The sequence below is a fragment of the Centruroides vittatus genome, unplaced genomic scaffold (assembly GCF_030686945.1).
Source record: "Centruroides vittatus isolate TY-2023 unplaced genomic scaffold, ASM3068694v2 scaffold_435, whole genome shotgun sequence".
Classification (NCBI taxonomy): domain Eukaryota; kingdom Metazoa; phylum Arthropoda; class Arachnida; order Scorpiones; family Buthidae; genus Centruroides; species Centruroides vittatus.
Window position 1 is genome coordinate 6,135,895 of NW_027122708.1, and position 18,770 is coordinate 6,154,664.

The 18,770-nt window shown below is 26.3% G+C and overlaps 1 protein-coding gene and 1 long non-coding RNA gene across 4 annotated transcripts in view; both read left to right on the forward strand.

Moving 5' to 3' along the window:
• The window catches only part of LOC136988995 (NGFI-A-binding protein 1-like), a 62,989-nt gene that overhangs the window by 37,264 nt on the left and 6,955 nt on the right, over positions 1–18,770 (forward strand). For all 3 annotated transcript variants that reach the window (XM_067287013.1, XM_067287014.1, XM_067287012.1), the window contains 2 exons: positions 10,749–10,954; positions 11,120–11,193. In XM_067287013.1, the coding sequence (XP_067143114.1) occupies positions 10,749–10,954; positions 11,120–11,193 (280 nt within the window). The remainder of the gene's footprint in view (positions 1–10,748; positions 10,955–11,119; positions 11,194–18,770) is intronic.
• On the forward strand, positions 11,884–14,434 carry LOC136989009 (uncharacterized). Its single transcript, XR_010882844.1, has 3 exons — positions 11,884–12,289; positions 12,579–12,830; positions 13,929–14,434. It is a non-coding gene; the product is annotated as an uncharacterized lncRNA (long non-coding RNA).

An 18,770-nucleotide genomic window follows, 5' to 3' on the forward strand; every position in this document is an offset into this window, starting at 1 on the left:
GTTTTAAAAATTTATTTTTCAAGATGAATCAGTCTGGCATTTGCCTGATTCTTTTCCTTAAAAGAAAAGTCCACACAATTGTACATTTAGGAAAACCTGTTTCAAATGAATGAATTCAAAAATTGATTAACTTGTGATGATGATACTTGTACAGCTCATTGCATCATTTGCTGAACATTGTTTAGTGTTAAATATGATGGATTTAAAGCACTTATAAGGCATGCCAATTGCAATAAGCACAAAAAAAGAAATCTTTTCTTATCTACCTTTCCCCCTATCCTGGTCATCAGATCAGCCAGTGAAGCCAGTTTCCAAATGTGGCAACTTTAATTTTAATTAAAATAAAAATCCATTAAAAATTCTATCTGCTAAGCAGTAAGTTTACATTTATCTTCAAATTAGATATTGCATAAGAAATTTCAAAATAAAACACTAATATTGTATTTTGAAATAATCAAAACACAATATATTGTTGAACCATGATAACATGAGATTATATAAATCCTTATTCACCAGTGACTAGCTAAAATTAATTTTTAAATGATTCTACATCTATTATACTCTTTAGCTTTTTTTCTACCAGACTTTCATCTTTATCAAAAATTGAAAATAAAACTGAAAGGAAACAATTTTAATCCATTGAGATAAATCTAAAAACTGCAAATTGAATTAATTAGCATTATAAGAAACATTCAACAATTAGAAAAAGAAAAGCAATAATATGTAATTATAAACAAGAATTACTTTAAAACAACATCTCACTCAATACACCAGCAAAGACATCATATTATTTATTTGTGGGGATGTAACAATATTTTTATCACTTCAGTAGCATGTACGGCAAAAATTAGTTTCCAATTTTTAAATAATTTGGAATTTAAAATAATTTTAAACACGTTATTCGAATTCCAGTTTCAAATTTTATACTGGTCAATAGCCTGACAAAGACCAAGTTTTTGGTCAAAAACGTTAGTTTTTATCTAAAGCTGTTTGTACTGGGATATAAAAAAGGTTTTTAGTGTGTTGAAGAATTACTTTATATACACACTCCATGCCAGGATGTATGTAACAACAGACAGAACCAACTTCCAGTGTGTATAATATAAAAAATAAACACTGCACAAATGTTTTTCTCTGTTTTATATAACAGCCAGGAGAGTAACTTTAAAAAATATTTTGAATCAATTGGCTAGTTTATAAACTTAGTATGATAGGTGGCTATGTAATGTTAATTAATTTAGTTTATTCATTAATTTTTAATTTCTATATAAAATATAGTTTCTATGAAAGATTTTGATTTTGGAAGCATTAGTATATTCTTTTTGAATCTGTTTATATTTTTAAAAGTCTGTAATGCATATTATTGATAGATGGATTATATTGTTGTTCTGTATGGCCTGAAAAATTCTACATATTTACATTTCATAAACATTTATTTTATCACAACAATTTTTTTACCTGTTATTGGAATTATAAATCTAAGGAAAGTATTCATTGATTTTCATTGATATTATTGTCAATGAAGATTATATTATTATTTTAATTATCAAAACTTTGTATTAATTTCAAATTTATTTTTTTTGGATTTATGGCATTATTATGGTAAATTGTAGTAATATTTCTTTTTCAGTTATTTCTAAAACTTATTAATTGTACAGTCATAGATAAAATTTAATCAAAATGTTTGTGAATCGAATAACAAAAAAAGAAATATTAATGAACACTTATTCAACAATATTTTGTACAAGGTAATTCTTGTTTACAATTACATATTGCTCTTCCTTTTCTAATTGTTGAATGTTTCTTATAATGCTAATTAATTCAATTTGCAGTTTTTAGATTTATCTCAATGGATTAAAATTGTTTCCTTTCGGTTTTATTTTCAGTTTTTGATAAAGATGAAAATCTGGTAGAAAAAAGCTAAAGAGTATAATAGATGTAGAATCATATAAAGATTAATTTTAGCTAGTCACTGGTGAATAAGGATTTATATAATCTCATGTTACCATGATTCAACAATATATTGTGTTTTGCTTAGCCAAATAGAATTTTTAATGGGATTTTATTATTTCCATCAAAATACATTGACATTACATTATTATTTAATTTGCTTATGAGTAGCAAATAGTTTCTTGACAAAACAGATTATTAAATATTCAGAATTGTTTAAACAAATTATTGATGGTTGATTGTTGGAGACAATCAAATAAGTTATATTCAAAATCTGTATGTTAATTGTCTCTCTTGACTTTTGTTAGCCACTAAAAGCATATTAAATTTGTTCAAATCTATGCAAATGCATCTCATTTCAATCATCTCAGTATGAAGATGACCCCAAAATCATATAATTTGTGAAAAAGTCACTTCTAATAGAACATAAAATGTGCCAAAGTCACAAATTTTCCTATAAACTTTTGCAAGAGTTTTTGGTCAGAAATTTCAACAGAGAAATTTGTAACATTGTTAGTTTAATAAAAAAATGGAAAATACAGATTCTAAAAATTGTTTAATATATGTGCCATCATAAATTTCATTAAAGGATAAAGTTGTATAGATAATTTTTGGACACCCTGTATGCATAGTTTTTTACATATGATGAACCTTTTCAGATTTGTAATGGACAGTACACTTAATAGTAGTATGTAAGTAATAATTTAAAATTAGATAATTAGGTAGATAGGTGAACTTCAAGTCTTGAAGCCTATTTATTTTTAATTTACATATGAAAAATTTCATAATTTATTATTTTATTGAATCCTATGATTTAATAAATGAATGTAGAAACAAAAATATAGTAGGACCCTGCCACATGCAATTTCAGGTTTACACTATCGACAATCTGAAAAAAATTAGCAAGGATTCTTGTAAAACTTTCCTTGCACTCAAACAGGAAATTAAGAACAAGAAAAAATTATTTACCTATGTTTTGGCAACACAACCAAAAAGTATGGGTCACAGTAATTCTTTTTCAGAATGATTCCATCAATGCTTCATTCTAGAGGTAAAAATGTTTAAAAAAAGAAAGGCTATCATTCAGAGTCCTTTTAATTATTGTTAGTGCACCTGGTGATACAGAACCTATTGCTTTTGAGGATGAAAATGTCCAGGTCTTATTCTTACTGTCAAATACAATGTCACTGCCTTCAGCTGTTAGATCAGGGCAGGGCAACAGTCATTGTATCAAGGCTAAATGTACAGTATAGTACAGTCATACCTTTGTTTTGATCAGATTCACTCATATGTTGACACAGACCCTAATGTTCAGTTAATGCTATGCTGGACGTCCTTCGCTGTTGCAGATGTAATAATCTTCATCAAGGCTGTAATGACTGAACTAAAGCCCAACCAAAACAGTTAATGCTTGCTAGAAAACCTTATGGAGTTGCATTTCAAATGATTTAAATGGTTCCCTAGCATTGATGGTGACATCAGAAAACTTGTAGAATCAGTGAGACAACTTCATGGAGATGACTTGGAACATATGCTGCTTGTAGAAGTGAAAATTTACACAGAAGAGCATCATGATGAATTTATACCTGAAGAGTTAGAAGAATTTATCAAGTTATTGATAAAAGAAGAAAAAAATAGAAGAAAGTAATCTATATCCACAAGTTTGGACATTAAAGAAATGTACTGAAGTGTTCAGAATGTCACAGCAGTTGAAAGATATGTTAATGGATTATAATCCTCAGATGGAATAAGTCATTAAAGCTATCACTGCAATATTTGAAGATAAGCAGCCTCTCTAGCAAATCTTTGACAAATTGAAGAAAAAAGAAAACAGACTACCAATTACAAGGTTCTTCAAAAGGTTAGCAAAATCATTAACTTTAGGGGATCTTCCATACCCACTACTCCTGATGTCTAGCCATTGCCCTCATCTCTTGTGAAATCATCATCTTCAAGATGGTCATCCAATGAGCCTGGTTTATATGAAGCTATAATTAAATTGTCAGTTTTAAAGAAATTATAGTCATAATTTCTTCTTTTAAAATGGGTTTAAAAATTATAGTTTTCATATTGACTATAAACATTGGAAATTTTGTTTTAATTTAGAATTTAAAATACTTAATGATAAACCATAGCTTTCTTTGGAAAAGGATATAAATTTATATATAGGACTAGGCATACACCTGTACCATAACAAAACAGGCATTGAAAAATGAAAGTAAAGGACAAATTTGCCCTTTCCTGTTTTAATAAAGGATCAGAACAGTTTAGCTAAAATATAGGATTGTCTTTTGAAATAAAGGATATCTGGCCCACTGCATAAATTTAAAAATATGTAATACAGTATTCAATGAAAAATAGAAATGGTAATATGAGAATTTTTATGTAAAATTGTCTGTAGCAAATTTGTTTATTGCCAATTAAATGCAATATTTGATAGATTAGTTTTAGTATTTTCTAGTTTAGTCAAAATGGCCATGCCAATTTCACGACTACTGGTACTGTATGTAATTACATATTAAACAAAATTTGTTTTTCACATCAAATTTAATAAAGATTTGAATTTAATGGTATTAATACTAGATTACTAATTACTTTATAGATGTGTTAGAAAAAACAGTTAATATACCTAATTACCTAAGATTGCATTTATAGTTTTCTTAAGCACATTGTTCATTGTGTTGACCTAGTTACATTGATTGATTTAGAGAGCATCAAATGACATATTGACATGTGAAATACTCCATTTTATACTGCAGCAAGATGATCTGCATTTACAAGTTTCAAATAATAAACAGAACTTCATTATAGAAAAAATTTATTTAAAAAAATTTTTAAACATTTATGTGATTTGTAATTGCTAATTGAAAGCACTATCTTTTCAGGCTATTTTGTTGAACCATAGTGCCATTTATTTATCTGACGATGACTTTTGAAACTAATTTTTTACATAAAGTTTTCCTTAATTAGATTTGCAGTCTTAACAATTATATAAATACAATTTTATAAAAGTAATTTTTCTAGAAATTCCAGAATAGATAAATTTTAATTACACAATATTAAATATATTTTATGTGATGAATGAAATAAAAATATATCTTAAGTTTTTTTAAAAGTTTTTTTTAAAGTTTTTTCTGATTTATACTAAATGTATTTAGTTCTTTTATAATAAATATTACATAAGTAGTAGTGTAATTGAATCATATCAACAATTCAAATTGATATAAGTGTGCTATACGTATTAAATAATATTACTAGTTTTTGGAAGTTAATATTAATTAAATAGATAGTTATTAAAATTGATTTTTAATTTTGCTTTATGTTTTTTTTTTAAATTTCATAACAGTTTTATTTATAAAATAATTTATTTAACTTTTAAATGTAATCAAATTTAAAATTAAATACTTTAGTTTTAATTATAATTTTTTATTTTTGTATGTTTCATATAAATTACTTCGATTTATAATAAGATTTAATGTTTGGGTTGCTAATATATATGTTAATTAAATTATATTATAAAATTACCTATTTTATTTAGTATTTGATTTAGTATTTGTATAAAACATAGAGGAAGTTTCCTGAAAAATATTTATAGATAAAAACTCAGTAGCTTTAATCCATAAACATTTTCATAGATAGATATGTCTTTGGTTATTACATTATGAACAAACTTGCTTTGTAAAACATTAATTTGAAACACTTGATTTTTATAATTAGTTATGTCAGTAACACAATTAAAATTATTCAATATGGTATTAACATATTTACAAGTAGACTATAATAAAAATACAATATTTACTCACTAATCTGAATCTGTGCTAATCCAAACTTCTCTTAATTTAAATCAGTCTTGTTCATTTTTCTGCTAAATGTTTTAGCAAAAAAAAAAAGAAATCAAGGATTATTTTTAAAAAATATAAATAATTTGTAAAATTTATATGTATCAATCATTTTAAATATACATACCAAGTACAGTATAAAAAAATTTTAAAAATGAATGTAACAAATTAAGTGTAGTGTCAAACAACATGAATCATGTTTAGTAATGAGGTTCATACATGAGTTTGAGAGTTTAAAAGTCACATGACTTGATAATAAGGATATTGTTTGAAAAGCAAAATAAGTCATCTAGTAATTCAGAAGAGTTCAAATATCAAATGAACAACCAGATTCCTTTATTGAGCTATTAATTACTGACTTGTAAGCAATTTGGCAGGAGGCAGACTGCCAGGCTGCCATCTCTTGTTAAATGTAATACAGTAAGATCCTGCTTAATGCTGCCTCGATTAATGCTGATTTGATATAACGTGGTTTGCTCGAAACCTAAAAAAGCTCAAAATTTATGCCGATTCAAATTATCATAGCATTTTGTTGATTCGTTTATATTACGCTTATTCGTGAACACGAACCAATCAGAAAAAATTGCAATTCATCATAGCCTAAATCTATGTTGGCGCAATATTTGAAAAATATAACATCATGGATGTCATAAGCAATATCAACTTTGCTTGGCAAGAATTAACTGATAAATGCATGAAAGAAGTGTGGAAGAAGTTATGGCTGAAGGTATCCAAGAATTCTCAACGAGAAGAGTCTATTGCTGTATCATTAGGTTGACCAAGTTGTCAACCTAATCGATACAGCAGGACTAGGATATGTAGACAAGCAGGATATTGAGGAGTTACTGCAGGTTTCTGGTGAGAGCCTTACCAACGATGACCTACAAGAACTGGCAGAACAAGGAATTCATATCAAACTGGAAAATAGTGATTCTGAAAACGAAGAACCCAGAGAATTTCTCTACAGATTTCCTTAGTAAAAATTTAGTAACGATCACCGAAATCATTGATCAAATTGTAGCGAATGATCCAGATTTTAAAAGGAGTGCAAAAGCAAAATGAGGCATTTTGGATGCAATCTTCTGATACTGACATTTGCTTAAGGAAAAACGCAACAAATGAAACTACATGACTTTATCGCAAATAATAAGAATTTCAGAAGAACCAGGACTTTCATCACAAAAAAATGAACTTTATATTTCCGTGTGCATATATTTGTGTTATTTAACATATACCATTATGCAAATTAATATAATTTAAAATTAAAGTAAAATCTGTTTGACTTAACTTTTGTTGCAATAAATGTATAAGTTTGGAGACCAAGAACTAAAAGTACAGAAGGTGAGTTTGCTATGCCAACACTTTTGGCTACGCATTCGATTTTCTGTCATGAGGTTGACTCAAATGGAACGGGAAATCCAGGCTGTAGCAGGCTTCGTCAGCATCATATAAAACATTCCATTGGGTTTGTCGGGTCTGTGTTAAAATGACCTCATTTAACACTGATTAGTGCTTTGTAGTCTAGGAATGCATCCCCCACATTAAGTAGGGTCTTATTGTAATTATAAATTAATTGTAGAATATTCTGGAAGAAAAGATCTGCCTGGAATTTGGCAGGAGACAGGGCATCTGCCACCTGTCAAATTGCTTAATAATTATTTAGCCTTAATAGTCTGATAACAGAATATGGTTGTTTATTTGATATTTAAGGTAATTATTGGATTAATTGTGTTTATTTAACTGAAGGGTTCTCTATTTAGTATATATGAGAATGACATGTTCACAAATATTCATTGCTGTTTTATGAATGTTACACCATTTTATGAGGACACTATATCAAGTTTTGATTGTATTTGTCTGTAGTTCTTCAGGACTTTCCTTTCTTTATATATAATCCTACTAATTCAAACAACTTTAGATAATAATTAGTTCAAGTTTGCAAGCATGTACTGTAATTACATAAATAGTTAGATATAATTTTTAAAATTAAACAATTTATAATTGTAGATTATAATCAATTTCACATTTATGATCAAATTGACTCTCCAGTTAATTTATAAAATGTTATGTTGTTAATGGTATTTAGTAATAAAATTTATATATTAAAAAATACAAAACTAATTTTAGAAATGGAAGGACCTAACAAAATACAAATAAATATCATTATAAATGTTAATTGACTCAAAAGAAATATTTCCATAAAAAATAATTTGTAAGTTGTCATGTTATTTTGGAAAGGTTGGCATCTTAGCAAAAGGAGGTTTTTTAACAGATTAGACTGACTCAGACTTCTGAAAATAATCTGTTTGTGTAAGATATTGTTATAAATATTAAATGTAAAATAAAAATTTTATAGTAAATTTTACAATTAAAAATGTTTCAGTTTATTTTACTGCTTAAACATTTTTTTTTTTTTAAATTTCAAAGAAATTTATTTTGACTTACATCAAAATATGCTGTCATAAATATAAATTGAATATATAATTTCAGATTTATCTTGTAAAATTTGCAGTTATTAATTTAAAATATTTTACATCATTTACAATTGAAAATATATGGTATAGATTTAAAAATAATTCATAAATTTTTAAATTATAATTTAAGAAATTTTGAGTGAAAAAATATACTAGATAGAATTATTACATTCTGTTTGGATTCTAAAGATGGGACCAGTTGCTTGAAAAACATTTAAACCACATTATAAAAGTGAACTCCCTTAATATTGCCTAACATCCATACGTACAGAAAAAACCCCGAATTTTTTGCATTTCTTGATGTTTCAAGGTCCCCTGAGTCCAAAAATGTAAAAATCTGGAAAGTCATTTTTTGACAGATTGCCATACTTTTCATTTGTTATATATAACAGAGCCAGGAAAGTAATATTGTTCAGCTGAATGTAATGATTTGGGGAGTAATACACAAAATGCACATATCTCAGTGTTGTTTTTACCTGTTTACTCCGGTGTGTTGCCCAAATTTGTATTGCACCATTCTATCAAATTTTTGTACTTGTCTTGATAAAGTTTGAATAATGACATCTTAAATGTGAGTAATCATCTCAGTTATAAGAATCCACATAATTGATGGAAAAAGAAAGTGTGAAGCATTGAAATAAAGCAAGAAATATGGTAATGATGCTTGGAAAGATTATACAATTTTGAGTGATCTGATCCTAGCTCTGTTTTTCCATAAGCCTTATTTTTATTAAACAAAATTCTGTAAAACAGTGATTTTTAGGAATCATATAACATGTTATAGGAGAAATAACTAAACTATATAAATTATTTAAAAAAAATATTGAACTTTCTTCGTGCTTTTTCCAATGTTTATATGGAATTAGCATTTAAGAATATATAAGAAACTATATATTAAAGATGGGAATCAGCATTCCCATCTTTAATCTGTCTTCTCCATTTCTCTCTATCCAGGGTGTTCTCTCTTCTACATCCTCTCTTTTCCAAATCCTCTGCCATCTTGTCTCTCCATTTCAGTTTCAGTCTTCTCTGCATTCTCCTCCCCATCACTTTCAACTTTCCAATCCTCTTTCCAACATAATCAAAAAAAAAAAAAAATATTGAACTGAAATAATATATTATTATGGGTGAGTTTGCACTTTGTGAAATTTTAAAATGAGAATTACACATTATTTCCATTAAACTTTTGCATTTTTTAAACAACATTTATGACAGTGAATAGCTTGGAAACAAAATTTAGGTGTATATTTTATTAATTTTAAAGTAATAATAAACAAAAAAGATAGAAAATTATGATCTATATGTTAAATTTATATTTAAAATATGTGTATAACTTATGTCCTTTGGTCATGTGTAGGCTTCTAAATGTTTCATTGTGGTCCACTGCCTGATTTTTGGTAAAAATGTTTTTGTTAGTAGACCTACCCAAACATTCATAAGTACATTATTTAATTAAATCTATATAATATATTTGAGTTTAAAGCTGTTTAAAAACAATTTAATCTAGGATAGCTTATGGGAACATTTGAGTTATGATGAATCCTAGATCCAAAATAAGATACATAATAAAATTTAAAATGGAATTTTGAATGAGCAATTATTTATTGTGACATCATCATAATGCTGGGTTGCAATTTTTAATCATATTTTTAATTAATTAAATTTAAAATATATGCTTGCCACCTCAATTTAGTAGTGTCTTGCCCCTGTACATCATACTTTTCCTGCTAGCAATAGTTGTGCTGGTCATTTATCTACTGAATGGAGCTAACTCCATTCAGTGGAAAATTTTTGAATTGAAATAACAGGACTTCCAGTTTACATCAGAAGTTTGTATATAGTTAATTGGGGCCTCTTGCCCCTAAACTTTACATATCTTGTCTCATCTTTTATCTATCTAACTCCTTTCTCAAGATTAAGGAAGGACAAATAGACAGATGGACAACAGTGCAAATTTATAGGTCTACAATTTTTTCAAATTGCAGCCCAGTAATGAAATTATCATCATCTTATTATCTAATTTATTCCTTAACAAGCAGTTAATAATTTTGTAAATGGTTAAAAAGTTCTTAAGTCTCATTTTTATAAAGAGTTCATGTGTGATATATAAATTTTTGAAAACATTTTAGTGAAAAATAAAATATAGCTGATAAACTGCACATGTTTATTATGATTGAGATTATATATAATCTCATCTATTCATTTATTTAAATAAATGAAATAAAAGGTTTAATTTAATATGATATTATTATTTATTCAGAAAATAAGATTTTGTTGTTATTTAATTGTGAGTTTATTGATCTTTGTATAAGATATTCTATTTTTCTTTTAAAATGTTTTAAAATTCATATTAACTATGTTATATTGGTGTTACATTTGTTATTTATTGCAATATATAAATGTGTAATTAAATCTATATAATATATTTGAGTTTAAAGGAAAGATTTTGTTCTGTTTAATTAACTGCATAATTTTTTGTTTTTAGGAGCGAATAGAAGCTATTGGAGAACAACTAAAGTCCTTGGGAACACAGCAGGAAGAATTAAAGACATGTTTACAACAGGCTAGAGAAGTACAGAATTTTAATGCAGTTAATCAGATTCAAACACAATTGGAACAAGTAGCAACTCAACAAATGCAATTAATCAGTGAACAAAGTGAAATTAATAAACAGTTGAGAAGAATAGATAGGTTAGAAAATTGTTACTCTAAAACAACTTGTAAAAAAGTTTGATGATTATAAATATTTCACTTATATTTTTAATACATAGTATATACCATGTATATATACAGTATATATATAAATAACTGAAATATTATTTTTAAATCAACACTTATTTTAAATTAATATTTTAGGTATTTCTTGGGAAAAAATTATAATGTTCGTTCGTCTTGTTCAGAAGCTGAAAAAATTGATACTGATGATACAGGTTAGTTTAATTTTATTATATTTTGGAAATTAAACTTTAATTTTGAATCTCCAATTTAAATTTGAAAACCATTCATAGCAATGATTGTTTAAATAATAATAATAAATAAGTTTTATTTAAATAAAATAAATATATGTATTTTACTCTTATTTTCATCCTTTATATTTAAAAATTAAATGATATAAAATATGCATGTTGGATATTACTTTTTACTTTTTTGAATGAATATTAGTGATTACTTAATTTAATGCTATTGTTTTTATTTTGGATTATTGTTTTTACACGTCAACTTCTCAGTTAGGTCATAAATTATTGGTAGCTGTTAATAAGTTTGAACAAATATAAAAATATGTTTATATAAAATGATAACTTAATAGAATCTGAGAAGACAGTTTGTTACTTTTTTAAATACATTGTTGTATAAAACATTAAAAAGATAATTAATGCATAACGTCAATTTAAATCAAGAAATTTATTATATAACTTTCTACAGAATATATTCATATAAATAAACATATGGAATATTTTCTACAAAATATGATGTTTTTATCAATTAAATATAATATGCTGTAATATTTATACTCTATTTTTGTGAAGAGAATAATAGAATAAAAATAAATCAACCTTTCTCAACCTTTTTTTCTTTATATACCCTTTTTTATGAAAATTGAAAATTTCATAAATCTCCTAAATGTCCATAAATTGAAAATAGTTAAAGAATGTCGTGAAATGGTGGTTCTTGGACCAAATTAATAATTAAAAATCAAGAAGCAAACTTTCATTCCTTTAATTTTTAATTATTAATTTGAAATTTAAACTAAAGCTTATTTAATGTATTTATTTTATTAATATAGAAATAAAGTTAGTCAATAGAAAAAAATTAATTTAAAGTACTGTATTTTCATGTGTAAAATCCACACTAGCATATAACCCACAAGGATGTATACCCCACAGAAAATTCTAGAACAGAAATAAAGCCTTTGCATATTCTTCTCCACTAACTTCCTTGTGCTTTTGGGAGCAGCTATTACTCTATAGGTACAAGTTCGTGATTGCAATTTAAAATTTGTGTATAACCTATTGGTATATACCAGGGGTGGCCAACAAGTCGATCGCCAAGCTAATTTTGGTCGATCGCTAGCGATGTCTTGACTTAATGTATTATATTTGTAACCGAACGCAACTGTGTGCATGCAGTTATGACTCGACTCACAAGCAGTGAGTGCACTTCATACTGAAACAGTGTATAAACATAGTATGTATTTCACACTTCCCCCTCCCCACTTAGACTATGCCTATGACAACAAGTCGATCGCGACACATTTTTATGATAAAAAGTAGATCTTATGTGCACAAAAGTTGGCCACCCCTGGTATATACCATAGGTTACAATGGTATATCTTTTAATCCTTTAATCATAGATAACTTGAAGGTTATATGCATGAAAATATAGTAACTGAACTTTAAAAATATATAAACTTAGGATCACCAAGCATCCTCTTTATCTCAAATACATCCTTTTTTTTAATGTAAAACTTTCATCTTGGTTAATTCTTATAGATATATAAAAAGATAAAAATGAAACTTGTAAAGATTGAATATTTACATTATATTACTTTTTCCAAAACTTTCTTTGGGTGTCCTTTTTTTATGATCTGGTTATGGTAACCCTAATAAAATATTGTAAAATTAAAGGTAGCAGCTTTGTGGACTTGGGTCTAGAGAATTTTGAATCACCTAGGTATAAATTTATTTTAAATTGAAAACATGTTGATTTCAAATTACATTTGACAGCCATTATAAATATTTTTTCATTTACACCTTCAACACGTGCTGTTGAGAAACATTGATGTATACTGTATTTACTCGCATTCGCATATAAGACAGGGTTTTTATTCATTTTTCACTGTTTCAAAAACCTAGGTTGTCCTAAACGTGTGAGTGAATGATTCTTTTCATTTTTGTATAATTTTTGCAAACTGTGTATTCACATTTTTTATTGGATTCTCACTTCTGGTGTTCAGACAAAAGTATTTTATCTGGGTAGTTTGAATCGTTCATGTTTATTGTCAGGAGTAAAAATGAATAGCAATAGAAAAAGCAAAGCTTTTGAATTGAATTCCAAAATTACATAGGAGTCCAATGTAAGTTTTAATTCATTCCCACATGAAAATAGATGATTATTTGGAAATCAGAATTTGAAGAAACTTGTAAGTGTAATCAACGAAGAGTGAATTCCACTGTTAAGAATTGGAAAAAAGGTTTCCGATTGTCCAGCTTTATGTGAACAAATTATGTTGATTTTACAAGATTTTTCCTTAAAGTTTAAAATGACAGTAATTTTTGTGGGACAATGTGTGCATTTATGAGCATTTGATAATATTTTATTTGTGATGAAACGAAATAAAATTAGAATTGTATTAATAAATCTAAGTTTCTCAATTTTGATCTTTAAAGTCACACCTCGTCCTATATTTGAGATTGTCTTATATTTGAGTAAATACAGTATTTAATAATAATAAGCTTTTGTACCTGGTTCAAATCATGGTTATAGACATTAGAGATATTGACACACATTCTGAATTATAATTTTAAAAAATAGTCAGATCTTGATGTAATGTCATTATTTATTTGCTTCTGAAATTGGCACTAAATTGAGTGTGTCATTAAACTAAAAACCCTTAAATAATAAGAATAAAGATAATAATGAGTCTACATACAAGTTCAAGTTTGAGAATTTTAAAGTTAAGTGATTTGATGATTTGAACATATTAGTTTTGCATTGAAAATGATACAGTATTTAGTAATTCATAAATATTGAAAGATTTTCTATTTAATATTTATAAAGTAGTGGTGAAATATCTGGGGAAGATCGGTTCAAAATATTCATTAACACCCTTGTAAAATGCTAATATTCATTAGAATTTTACAAGGATGTTACTATGTAGGAAGACACTATCATGGTTTGACTATTATATAGATATCTTTTTATTATTTGCTTTAAAAGTTATATTGTTCCCTTATGCTGAGCAATATGTTATATATAAAATACCTATTTTATTATAACACTGTATAGATGATGTAAATATAAAATAATACCAGTATATATTTTACATATATGCAATGTATTGAGAAAATATTTTATAAATATCTCTGAAAATAATATCTTGAGAAAATATAAGAAAAATTTAAGTAATTATTATTGAAAAAAGCATATTTAGTTAAGTGAGATCACTGGATATACTGTTTTGCTTATAATTCATGTTTAAAGCAAAAATCACACATTTAATATTTGATTAATTTCAATAAATACACATCAATTTACTGCAGGAAATCACTTTTACAAATTCTGTATCAATCAATTTAATACAAGGGTTATTTTTTTCAACCTCCACCAACCCAGAATGAAAAAACAAGAATGAAGAACAAAACCATTTTATTTGTAAAAGGTAGTTACAGTCTTCACCTATTTTTCCACATAATTGCCTTGTCAATTCAGACAGACATCATATCGTGACATCAGCTTTTGTATACCCATGTTGAAGAATGTTGCTGCCAGGCCATTCAGCCAACCTTTAACACTGTCAGTCAGCAGTATACAGTGTGGACCTTGAAATTTGAGGAAACTCCTCACTGAGCTCAGAAGTTGTGAATCGAAACCTTTCTCTCACCAATTGATCCACTTTGTCCGCCAAATCGTCAGTCATCACACACTTTCTCTCTTGACCACCCTCATCATGAACGTTGTCACATCCTTGTTTGAATTTCCTGCACCATTTACACACATGTCCATAGCTCATGAGGTTCTCACCTTACACATTATACATCCTTCAATGAATTTCACCTCCATTCAGCTCTTCGGCCTGTAGATATCGAATTACTACTTGTACTTCACAGTTGGCGGGAGACCAGATTAGCGGCATGATGTTTACATGTTTACTGCAGAATAGCAAATGTCTAAAATAGCTTGGCACAATGCTAAATGGTGAGGGAATATACTACTCACTAGGTGTGCACCCTGTCCCTGTCTCACATGCTTCCATTTTTTTTTTCATGCATTATTGGAGGTTGAAAAAAAAAACCCTTGTAAATTACTTTGTTTCATCCATAAATTTTTATTTATGTTTTCTGCCTACATTTTTATAGATACATCTTGTCATTTATATTGTCATTGATTTTTATTATTGAGGTAATACCTCAATAATTAAAATTAGTTTATAGATGGAACATTCCTATATTAATAAAGGTTTTAAAAATATTCAGTTAATAAAGTATATTCTATTTTCTAAATAGATTTAATAAAATATTTTATAAAATAAAAGTTAAATTTAATAAAATATAATTCCATTTTATTGTATTGTTGTTGAAAAGATTTTATTATTTCTGCTTGAATATATTTTTATTAAAACACAATATTGGTTCAAAAATTTAAAACAACAAAAAATAATTGTTGTTATTAAGGTTTTTTCAAAAGAAGAATAAATAATAAATTATTTACAATAAAAATTACAATTTGAGATACTTGCTATTAGAATTTACAAATTTTTATAAAACTCTTCTCTGTCCTCAAAATTACTCTTTTTACTATTTTGTAATAATTAATAATATAAAAAGTTTTATTAATAAAATCTCATAACAGATGGTGCCACATAAATTTTAAATTTGTTTGCCAGGAAGTTATGCAACTCATTGCTTGATTTCAAAAAATTTCTCACAATAGTATCAAATTTTCTATTATAAGTCATGATATCGATTGATAAGTCATGATTGCTTAATAACTTATATTTAAGACAATTTCAAGAAAAGAAAACCTAGAAAATCTAATTTTGAAAATATAGACTATAGCTATCTTGTTAGTATTTTTGTTAATTTTGTTTATATTCTTCTTAGTATTTTTGCTTATACTTTTCTAAGATTCTTTCTCTATCTTCATTTAATTCTAGGGGAAAAAAATAGAATATGTAGACACTTGCATTAGATTCTTTAGGTTATTGAATAATTTAAGATTTTAGCATATCTATTTCTATTTTACAAGATATATAAAAATATTAAACTTAAGTAAAAATGGAAAATTTGCAATAAATCAATAATTTGTTTAATTTATAAGCAACTGTTAAATTTTGATATGTTTTATTATATTTGTATGGCTTCAAAATGATGAAACACAGTAAACCCTCATTATTTCGAAACTCAAGGGACCAAAACAAATGACTTCGAAGTATCCAAACTTTTTTCAAATTGATCATTTTATTTCAGAATTTAAAAAAAAAAAAAGATATTATCTTATATAATTTTACCCATTTGGTTACAAATGCATTAATATTACAAGTTATTAATTAGAAATTTAAGCTATTTTGGAAAAACTGTCAGTCAGTGTGTACTTAATGAAAACAAAACTACATTAAAAGGAAGACCTGAAAATAATGTACAAAAGAAGCTTAATTGCTTCAATAAAAACTACCCACAAATTTCTTCTAGAGGACCAATGGCTAATTCTATGAAGGATTAACTGTATTGAATTTGAGATAACAAAAATCATGTGACTAATGAAAACAAGCCTTATCAACGGCTAAAGCTAGGAGTACACATTCTATCGGGCATATGCAGACATGTATTTAATCGACTTTGGAATTATTGGAACAATAGATTTTGTTGAAAAATGTCCAAAATAATTAAATGCCAAACAGATTTCTTCCTTAAAAATAAAAAATAAAAAATTTTCTCTTCATTGGTAATGCTTTACAATGTTCAAATGACTTTGAACAGATGTGCAATAAATTAATAATGTAAATAATTGGTAAAACCAAATGCAAAAATGTCACTTTGGCATGGAAACTTTCCTTTAAGTATGTAACATGATGAGAGATTTTGAATTAAATGATACTTTTATGGTCACTGGACCAGATAATGACTTTGAATTTCATTTGTACTGTACATGTATTTCAAATGATCTGAACTAAAATGTATGCAAAATTCTATTTTTTTGGCTGGGGACTAGACTTGTCTTCAAATTAAGTGATACTTTGAATTATCCGATATTAAAATAACGAGGTTTTACTGTATGATTAAAATATAAAATTCTGTAAAGTAAACAGCTATATTATATGACTTCCATATAAAAAAATGATTATGGTAATAAGTTAGTAATAACATAAAATTGATATACACTAATATTATTTTGAATTACATTGTAGAGATATGATAGTTGCTATTTAATTTATATATTTTTAAATTTATTCTATGATTATTATTCTTTGTAAATATTTATTATTTCATCATTTATTATATTTTGTTTTGATATTACTGGCTTATAAGTTTACATTTTAGTAATTAATCCAATAAATTTTATTTATGTGCAATTTATCAGAACTTTTTCAATGTAATTAAATATTTTTTTACTACATTTTTATAAATTTTTTTCTGAAAAGACTATTTTATAGATAATTTGTAATGGAAGCAACTTAGGTATAGAATTTTATTTGATGTATGCTTTGTTGATTCGAAATACTAGTTATCTATGTAATAGATATACAGTTCCATATATATCAATAGGGAAAAAATATGTAAACTATTGTAGCAGTGATTGGCTTGATTGCATTGGCAATGATTATTATTATTAAATACAAATTTATATCAAAAAACTTAACATAAAAAGTAAAAATTTAAAAGCATTGTTGATTTTAAAAATATCAAGATCAAATTTTTAATATTAACTTAATAGAAAATGCTGAGGATCTTTGGTCAGAAGGGAAAAAGTTAAAACCAATGCAGCAGAAGAATTATTTGGAAACTTTGTGAACTGCAATATTATTAATAAAAATGCAGATAATGCAAAATGGATTAATAACTTCAACACTTTATAACTCCAGTAAGAAGTTCTTTACTGCTAATGCTTTCAATCATATTGAATGATTTTCCTCAGGCTACAACATATGATAAAATAGAATATTACAAAATACGAAAAGAGCATCTAATGAATACATCAAAAGAGTAACACATTTAAAAATACAAATGTATCAAACAAAGAATATAATAAACATTAAAATGGTACACTGCAACTTTTAAATGCATTTGAAGAATAGAAACTTACATTAAATAAAAAACTAATATAAGTACATGGCCGGCGTTATTCATATTTAATAAATATAAAAAATATAAATACGACTTTACAAAGATAAAACTTTGCATTTTGTCTTTCCTTTTCGCCTTTGTAAAGTTGTATTTATATTTTTTATATTTATTAAATAGAAACTTACATTTTTTAAAAATAAAGTAAAACTGAAATACAGATTTTAAATAAAAAAATCCAGCAATGAGTTGTGTAACTTTCCTGGATGTTAAAAAATATAACTTTTACAGAATATAATGTTTTTAATTATAATAAATAAAATTGTGTATGGTGTGTGGTGCCATCTGTTATGAGACTTTGTTATAAAAATCTTTTTATATTATTAATTCTTATAAAATGGCAAAAAGCTTAATTTTGTGGATAGAGATGTGTTTTACTGTATAAAAAATTGTAAATGCCAATGATGAATAAAATCTTCATTAAGTCAGGCTCCTCTTGAGATATGGTA